Here is a 10,374-nt window from a genome sequence, read left to right on the forward strand (position 1 = left end):
CAAGGACTCAAATAGAAAGTAATGTTTAGAAAATAATGATGGAAACATATGTACAAATATGCTTGATACAATTTATGTATGGAATATCAGAGCTGTAAGATTCCCCCAATAAAATGATCTTTAGAAGAACGAGAAAAAGAAGAACAGGCCTGAATATTCCAAAGAAGTATAGAATTTGACCCATAGGAGAATACAAAGAATCTCAGCGATTGGAGAGGAAAACCAATACCTGTTCATGTAATACCTTAATGACCTAGGTGTAGAATTTAGCTAGCAAAGCAAATTCCTATCTTTTTAAACTCTAACTCAGTGATTTAGTAGATTATCTCCTAAAGATCCACTCACTGCTCCCAGATTGTTGTTGCCCAGTGTCTTCAACATCACAGAAGAGTTAAAAGTATATTTCAAAGACTTTTTCTCTCTTCTATACACAGTGATTTAGAAGATCCATAGTGCTCTTTGAAATATTTTGTTTTGGTGTTTAAATTAAGGATATTAGTACTTTATTTTACAGGTACTGTAAAATATAACACCTAGTGGACTTCTAATTTGGGGGGAGTTAAGAATGCCTTTCCTTTCCCTGCCTAATCTTAGAGAAGGTGAATTTTCTTTTAAATTAGAATAAGAATGATACTCAACCCAATTGAAAATATAATAGGGATAATAAGACAATTGAAAGGAGAGAGAAATTGGTATAAAGTAACTTAAGAGGTTGAACATGGAAAATTTCATAAAAAGAACCAGCCCTCTTTCTTTATCTTTGGTAACTCCTATTTTCTATATTCTAAGATTTTTATCTATGTAGTTCCTTAACATAAAAATATTAACATGAAAATTATCTCTAAGCACACAGATTGATATTTTAGTCTCTTGATTATTTTTATATTGTGTTTCTTTCACTTATTTACAAATTGAGTAGTTCAACTTCTGCAAAATAGAAACATATTATTTAGATAAGATATATGGATAAGAAAAGCATAGTTTGTCATAAGTTGGTACAATCAAACTAAGCAAACAAGTAAGGCAGGACATGTGCTAGGCAAAAACATGTACTTCATAATGTATCAGCATGTTACTGTCATATCATAAGTTTAAACCAAAATTTTTTTTTGTTTGTTTTGATAGGTATTTTATTAACACTTGATTTTGGAAGTTATGTTAGTCTGGGTAGACTAGAGAAACAAATTCATAGACACTCATGTGTATAAGAAAGAACTTTATGAACAAGCGTAATTGAATATTGAGGAAACATTCCAGCCCAGTCCAGATCAAGTCCATAAGTCCAATATTAGCCCATATGTCCGATACCAATCTATAAAGTCCTCTTTAGACTCATGAAACACATGCAATGATGCCAGATGAAGAAAAATCACAGGCCAGTGGGTGGAAAATCTTGTGGATCCAGTGGCATTGGAAGCATCTCATCACTGGCAGGGATTACCAAGTGGCTCCTTCTGCTCCAGAGCTCTAGCGTCGCCCCATGTGTCATCTGCAGGAATTTCTCGCAGGGAGTAAGCATGTGTCCCACCTGCAGCAAGCTATTTTTCTTCTTTGTGCCTCCAAATGAGGTCATCAAGCTGCAACCCGATTGATCGGCTAGACTCCACCTCTTCACTCTTAAGTCTCAAATTGACAACAGATTACATAACAATCATAGAAGTCTTATCTTGATTGAACTTATAATAACTATTGTTGAGTTATGGTAATATTTAGCATCAATGCAAGACAGTATCTAGGAGTCAAAGTAAAATGTTTTCAGACTATATATTACGTGTGATTATTCAGCACACTTATGGATGCCTTTTAAATTAAATTACTGATTATTGAATTCACTTGGATTAATAATACATTTTCATTGGTCAGTATAGAATTATATTGCATTTAAAGGTATATGCTATTTATTGGGGCACATCTTCATGTGATTGCCTATTTTTAGTTAATAGTCATCTGTTCTACTATACTATATTCAGTTTTAACTTCATTATGAAAGAAATAATAATTGTTATTTAGAGTAGGATCAAACTAAAACCAATCCTTTAAAACACTTGAATATGTTTATATTCAAGATAGTGAATTAATGTGTAGTATGATAGTTGGATGTTTCAGATGCTAAGATAATTATAGTATATGATAACTGTTGGATTACAGAGCTAATGATATGTAGGGACTTTCAAGTAAATGTAATCATTAGCCTTAAGGTAAATATTATCACTGTCCTTGAAGTTGTGCTGTATTACTTTTGGAGACGCAAATAATACCTGACACATCTTACTAGACATTAACCAGCCTGAGATTAATCTCATATACATTTAGGCCAAAGTTGTTGAGGGAAAATGGTAGATTTTTAATATATACATTTATATTAAAAATTATATAGCTGCACTAAATATATACATATATATATAAATACAGAACAGATATAAAATTTAAAATACCTGTTAGTTTAAAATATAAATTATGGTCTCTATTATGTATAAATTACATGAAGTCTATCTCTGAAACATTCATTCATTTGTTCAACACATAATTATTGAACATGTACCTAGATCCTTGTGATGCACCAATGAACAAAACAGGCCTAATTAAATTCCATCCTGTGGTCATATCCCAGGCTGAAAATTTTGGCAAAGATAAAACTTAGGACAAGCATAGAATTAGGGGACACCACGGTTTCTATGAGGTGAACATGACAACATTGATGCTTAATTTCCTTCCTGATTAATTACCACATCTGTTTTAGTTTATATGAGAACATTCAATTAGTTTATTGTTCAGGGGAAATCTGTAAATGTTTAGACTATCTTTCCCATTGCTTAGCTTACTTTAGTTCTTTCTATTGTCTTCTATTTTAATTCGTCCAGTTACCAGACATTCTGCATCTATAGTCAGGGCTAACTGAATATTTAAATATTGAAACACTTTTCCCTTGAGATTGCTTTATCTGTTATTGTCCACGTTGGACTGTGTTCATCTGGGTTGACTAGAGAAACATTCATAGACACTCATATGTGTATAAGAAAGGGCTTTATATACAAGGGCAGTTGAATATTGAGAAAACATCCCAGCCCAGTTCCAGACCAAACTCAATTCCAGAACAAGTCCCCTTCAGTCTCAAGAAACACATGCAATGATGCCGAACACAGGAAGATCACAGGCTAGTAGGTGGAAAGTCTTGTGATTCCAGTGGTAGTGGAAACCTCTCATTCCTGGCAGGGGTCTCCACATGGTTCCTTCAACTCTAGGGCTCTAGTGGAGGTCCATGTGTCTTGTTCGGTGGAATGTCTTGCAGGGAGTGAGCATGTCCAGGGAGTTATTTATCTCCTTAGCGCCTCCAAATGAGGTCATCAAGCTGCGACCTGATTGACAGATAAACTCCACCCCATCACTCGTAAGTCTCAAATTGACAACAGATTATATAACTACCACATGGACATTGGAATTTAGACATATTTGCTACACAATTAGGTTAAACTAACTAGTGGATACTTTAGAGGGTTTTACTTTTGAGAACAAACTCATGTTTTCTTTTGCTTTGGACTTTTAATTTCCCAGTTCTTATTTCTGCTACATTCAAGTGGGTTTATTAAATGTGGCCAAGATATCATTTCCGTTCATTTTCTATTTCACAGAACCGTGTGTTTCTCAGTTGGCAAAAGTGGAGCAATATGCTCCCAGTTTAACATTTCATTATTGGTCAAATCCCACTTGTGGGGGCAAAGGCTAAGGAATTCACTTATAGTGATGAAATAACCTGGATGACTTTCATATAAGTAGCAACAAATGTGCACAGTCGTTACATTCCATGGTATATTTAACAACACTGCTAAAGAGTAAGATGAGAGCTAGTCTTTCATGATGAAGATGCACCTGAGTGCATGCAGAGGAAATTTGGTTCTGCAAGCTTGGAGGAAGTAATTGTCATTCAACAGAAAGCAACTAGCTTTGCATATCAGCAAAGCACACGCACACCCTCTTATCTGCTTACTCAGTGCTCTGCAACTGATAGGAAATAACAAATATATATTTATGAGAACTAGAAATGCCGCATTGTTTCTAGTCCTACAAACGCAATGTAATTATAAAATGAACTTGGAGAAAATTGAAAAAAGGTGACTTCTCAAGCCGGTGCAACTCCAATAAAATGACCGATGGTATAGCAGGTCACTTAGTTTTTATATTAACTTTTGCTCCTCTAAATGTCATGTTTTTAACCGTTATGTTGTTCCTTTTTTTTTTTAGACGGAAGACTGTATTTGAAAACTACTGTCATGTACTGAATCTTTCCTGGTGAAGAAATTCATGTTATGGTAAAGAACTTTGCAGTTTGACATTCGTCATTGGAAAGTTTGGAAAAAAATAAAGTCCTTTTAAGGGAACTTCCTCAATTTTGTGTATTAATGTTCTTCAAAAATTTAAGTATTCTCCAAAAAAAAAAAAACACCATACAATTTCTTCCATTGATTTTCAACTGTGGTTCATGCCAGAGACCTGAGAATGTTTATAGATGTACAAGTATCAAGCTTCTTACTGTTCATAACCGCAACTTTGCTGCTGGACATTTGCATACAGAGTTAGAGGCAGATCTAAATAAGACCTAACTTTGTTTTGTTTTTTAATGGAATGAACCATTTTCCTCTCCTGACCATTCTGTATCTGAGCACATCAACAGACTCTCGTAGCGCTGGTCACCCAGACTTACAGAACTACGTCCTCCAGAAACCAGCAAGAACACTTGGGAATGAGCTTGTAGGGGCCACTGAGGATGCCTGGGGGAAAAAAATCCATAAAATAAAGAGTAATATTCTGTTACATTCAGTTACAAACTCTCTAATTATGGGTTTTCTCCAGAAGATTTTCTTTCTACATACTTTCCAAAAGACCAACAAGTGGATGTTGACAAGCCAGTGAAATAACATTTTGCATATCTAAAAAGAAGCATTGACTATAAGCCAAAAGGTTTCATTTACGGTCTTCCTTTTTTTCCCCCTTAAAAATAATAACTAAAAGAGAAACCAACAACTCTATATAAATGCAACATGTTTTCATTTCAAACTGGTAGTGGTATATAGGATTAAAATAATAATGTTGTTTCTTATTCAAACTGTTGGTCACATGTACAGTATATAAACATAAAACACACAAGGAAGGTATTATGTATGCAGTAGTATACTAGAGGTAGGAAAATGAAAACTTTAGAAACTATGTTTTGTCACTCTGTTGGTCAGAAAGACACCTTTCTGGTTTTAACGCATGCAGGCATGTAAATATTTGTCTGGAGTCCCAGTATTAATGAATGAGCTCTTACACATCTGGTGACATCAGAACTCTCTGTCAGCCACTTGTATTTGTATATTGAACTGTAGTTGAGTGCCCCCAAACTGCACTATTGAGAATGGATCGTGGCTGAGCAGTAAATCAAAACACCAGAAATATTTTTATATGTTAATGTCATATTATGTTAATGTTGCTGGAAAAAAAAAGAAACCTAACAAACCCTTGATGTATCAGTCCAATACCATGTAGCTCTGAGTGATAAAGTTAAACTGTGTTGTGCTTCCCACCCTGGTCAGAGGGAGGGCTAGCTCCGTGCCCCTTTCACTGTCCTTTGGAAAGTTACAGTATGTGTTTTCAACTTCTGTGCAGATAACTGGAAGTAAAGCTGCAAACGACGCTTATCAGAGACCGATGTTCCCTTCTCTCTGTTTGTTACCTAGCTGGAGGGGCAACCTTTAAAGACTGGTAGTATGAGTCAGTACAATTGATTTTGCTGTCCTCTTAGAACTTTTTGAACTATTTATTTCCACAAGGCAGCAAAATCTTTAATGTCTCAGCACATTAGACTAAAAATGCTTAAATTTTGTTCTGATTGGCGATTATTATTTGGTTCACAACTTAAAACATATATGATAGCCACTCTGGCCCTGGGCTTCTTTAGTTTTTAGGCCTTTGCAATACTGGAGCATATGTCTTTTGTGTAACTCACTATTAAACAACTAAGTTCACTTTTAAAAGACAAACAAAAAATGTTATAGACACAGTTCCTATTTTAGCTTGCTTTCAAAAGGAGCAGTATTTTTATTTAAAATATTATTAGTAACTGCTTTGTAGTAACCCACTTTTCTAAAGATAGTTTTCCCTACCTCTTTTTGTTATTTGAACATAAGAGATTCGACTCCTAGATGTATGTATGTTTTTCCCCATATATGCAGTCTTTAAAGGATGACAATATAAAAATCGGATGGACTTGTGGCAAGCTTTTAAATCATACATTTTTGAACGATTTTTGAAAGCGCCTACAGTTTGCATATGTAGTAGAATCAGCCATTGCTCTGCTCCTTGCATAGAGTCACCTGTTAAATAGGTTAAATAGTTTTAATATACATCCTATCAAGACCTTTGAGAATGCGTAAGAGTTTGCTTCAACGTAAGAGGACATTTTAGCAAGGATTAAAGGAAAAAAAGCTATCAGGTATATGTTAAGAGTGAATCTTACTAACATGTAAATATTACAACTCATGAAATGTTATTGTAAGTCTGTAACTTAAGGTGGTTTTTTTGCCCTTTTTGTTTTCAGTTATGCAGGTTGGTTTGGAGATTTTTCTGTTGGCATAGACAAGTAATATTGTGCCCATTTTATGGTTTTCATGCTTTTATAATTCTAAAAATATTAATGTCTAGTTGTCCTATATTATAACCACATTTGCGCTCTATGCAAGCCCTTGGAACAGACATACTCATCTTCATGTAGGACCTATGAAAATTGTCTATTTTTATCTATATATTTAAAGTTTTCTAAACTGATAAAAGGTTATTACGAATTTTGTTGTACAAAATCTGTACAAAAATCTGTTTTTACATCATAATGCAAGAATTGGAAATTTTTCTATGGTAGCCTAGTTATTTGAGCCTGGTTTCAATGTGAGAACCACGTTTCCTGTTACTGTATTTAATTTTCTTTTTCTTTTCAACAATCTCCTAATAAAACTGTCTGAAATCTCCCTGTGACTTTATTTACAGTTGGTCTTTATTAAATTTTGTGAAATGCCTAGCATGGAAGGAATATTTACTTTCTAATGGGAGGCATCTAAAAACACCACAAGTCAGCTCTTTGCAATGCGAAGGGAACAGTGCTCAATGATTTTATTTAACATGCAACTGCTTCTATCTCTAATATGAATGACTGTGGGGAAAAACATCATAAAAGCACCCTCTGTAGTTATTGTTTAACAAGCAGATTTTCCATAGTTTGTTTCTTGCCAGCTAAGCAAACTGCCCACATATACATGATTTATTTATGTACATTTCCCAGTTTATGAAGCTGTTATTTGTACCTTTTTCCTTTATATTCTTTATTCCCATGATTCTTATTTCACAAAGCTTTTGCTGAATAATGTAAAGTAGACATGTTGATAGAACGAAATATATTATTCCCTTATCTATGAGAGAGTAGATTTGTAACTCTAACTCAGTGTCTTGCTTTTGATCTCTATCAGTGCAAAACATGCCTTGAGGCCCTTTGGAATTCTAATGTCCTTAATCATATTCAAACATTTTCATCAATCCAAAAGGTGGCCTTTGAAGAAATACTGGGTTGCTACTTCTGTGACTACTCTAAACATTCCCAAGAGAATGGAAATAGTTGGACCGTTTTTTTTTTGTCTAAAGGAATTATTTTAGTGCGCTCTTGAAATAGTATATTAACAGATTATGATTTTTCCATAATAAAAAAAATTTTTATGTGACCATTACAAACACATTTTGTCCCCTGTCATCATGTGTTTACAGTCGCAAGACTTATATTCTAAAACATAAGATCTACGGATGTTAGAATTCGGTGATAATTTAGGTGTCTTCCCCCATATGTTTTCATTAAGACTGAGAAATTTACAATCTACTCATAAGCTATTTATTACTAGAGAAATAAGTTATGAATAAATGTAATATGGACTGTATTTTTAATTACGGGAAGTAGAGATATTAATGGAATTAAAACACATTTGTAAATGCCATTGTAAAAACACTATTTGTAAAACATTATTTGTTTCTTCTGTGCAGGCTTGGTGCTAACATTTATCTTTAGTATGTATGACACACATACAGAATCGGAGCTCATACTCACTCATTTAAGCCTCATTCATTAATAAAGACTGTATTCTGCACAAAGCACGAGGCCAGATGTTATCACATCTACAGTAAGAATGTTGAAAATATAGCTCTTTGCAGAGCTCGTAATTTTGTTGCAATGGAAGCCTCACTTTAATTAAGAATTCTTTTACACAGCACATCCTCTGGAGTGGATGTAGAACTGTTATTAAGCAGGGATTGATGTAGAGCCTTTGCCACCAGGTTTTCCCAGTCAACAGCCCGTTTTATCAGAGTCCGTCAGCCTTCTAGAGAACAGAACAGGATGGTTTGGGAGTCGGACAATTGGGAAGATATTGAAAGAAGGGAAATGCCCTTCTTCCCCCAGGATTAGTTCTGCTTCTCGTGTTCTCTGTCGGGCATTCCAATCACAGGATTCTACTTACCAAAGGTTGTTCAGTGTTTCATCAGGAAAAAAAAAATAGTATATGTGGACTGTTCAGCATAGCTGTACAACATTTAGTTTTTATCACACAGCATCTGCATATCAAGGGCCCCAAATGACACAATCATAGAAGATAAACGTGTAAATGCCAAATGAATGCTTTAGGCAATGAATGACATTTGTAGTGACAGCATCATTCACTTTTATAGATTAGTGAGTTGGAGGTTTTGAGTTGACCTATTTGATCAGTTAGGACTTCCCTGGTTGCATATCATGCCAGCAGATAGTTAAGAGGCTTAAAAAGATAAGGAATTGATAGAAAGCTTTGGGGTACACATGGGGCCCTAACACAGGGTTGCAGCTATCCCCCAAGGACTGAGGCCCTGGGTCTACTTTCACATTTCTGTTCCTCTGGATGACACTACTTCTTGCTTCTCCCATCACAGAGCCACTTTCTTCCCTTCCATTTTTGAGGAATAACGTGCAGCTCACACATTTAGATCTTTCGTTCTCACCCATCCCCCGTTAGAGTCCTAAGAGTTCTTTCTGATTGCCTCACCTGGGACCACATGCCAGAATGCATTGGCAGTACCTTACAAGCACCTGGGGAATTTAAGGCTCTATTACATCTCAGACACAAACAAAACTCACGGCCATCGAATCAGTGCTGACTCATAGCTGCCCTGATCAAGCTTGATTCTATGCTATTTGAGCCTCAAGTGATTCTAATATGCAGCTGAGTCCTAGGATCACTGTGAGATAAAGGCACGTTATCACATTATTGGCGGCCACTGTGGGGATCCGTTGAGGTGTTGATTGAGGGTTCTGTGAGCGCTGCTGATACTACATGCAGTGAATCATTTTATAAAATCAAATGTTTTCAAAATGTAATTTTGAAATGAATATGAACTTGTGATTGTCCCTTGCAGATTCAAAATCTGATGCCAGTATCAATTATACAGAAGGTAAAAAAGAACAAAAAAACTCGTGATCCTTATTAGGCCTTCCCTCTTCTGAATGTCGTGTGCCTCTTCCTCACACACCTTTTGGGCAAAACTCGCTAAAGGTCATGTCTAGGAGGCAGCTTTTGCGAAGCAACCCAAAGCCACTGAAACCAATCAGCTTTAAACTGCTAGGATTGCAGAAGTGAGAACTAGACCACTGTCTGATCTGGGTCTTCTTGTTGGTACAGGAAGTAATGAGGACCATTATAAATGGGAGCCTATAGAGGAGGCAGGAATGGAGCGAACTGGGTGTAAAATGTTAATATCAGTTGATTGTGATAAAGTTTCCAGAATGCAGCATCTAGAAGCATCACCACGTACCCCTCCTAGCGCAGTTGTTGACCCGTGGGCCAGCAGTCACTCTCCAGAAGACAGACCCGGCTTCCTGCTCCTCTACAAGCTGCACAGCATCGGAGACCCTACAGAGCAGTCCTGTTCAGCCCCATAGAGCTTCTTGGTAAGGGTATTATAAAAACAATCTGTGTCAGGGTATGCACTCATAAACAGTATAGACAAATCAAAATAGAAGTCAATGTTACAGTGAAGTAAGTTTACAGATAAATAGTAAATCTCTTTTAGCAATGGACTAGTTTTCTACTAATTTTACCTATTTTCTAGTGATTTTCAACCACTTTCTGAATGTTTTGGCTTTCTGAATGTTTAACTGTGCTAACTTGTCAACCAAATACTGTCAGCTGGATTGTTTATCAGTTAACTTGGTTGGTGTCCTCAGCATTGTACATACTTGTTTTCTATTTAATCATTTTACTCACTTTAAATCATGTGTTTCCAACTAGCAGCTTGGTAAGCAAATGAATCTCAGCATTTCAATGGTAACTACGA

At 35.7% G+C, this 10,374-nt stretch overlaps 1 protein-coding gene across 1 annotated transcript in view; it reads left to right on the forward strand.

The window, feature by feature from the left end:
• DACH1 (dachshund family transcription factor 1) overlaps positions 1 to 6,998 on the forward strand; it is a 284,781-nt gene extending 277,783 nt beyond the window's left edge. Inside the window, exon 12 of the mRNA XM_030884711.2 lies at positions 4,240 to 6,998. Within this exon, the coding sequence (XP_030740571.2) occupies positions 4,240 to 4,277 (38 nt within the window). The 3' untranslated portion in view covers positions 4,278 to 6,998. The remainder of the gene's footprint in view (positions 1 to 4,239) is intronic.
• Positions 6,999 to 10,374: the final 3,376 nt, after the last annotated feature.

Source organism: Echinops telfairi, unplaced genomic scaffold (assembly GCF_000313985.2).
Source record: "Echinops telfairi isolate 266 unplaced genomic scaffold, ASM31398v2 ScPeMD7_11;HRSCAF=52, whole genome shotgun sequence".
NCBI lineage: Eukaryota > Metazoa > Chordata > Mammalia > Afrosoricida > Tenrecidae > Echinops > Echinops telfairi.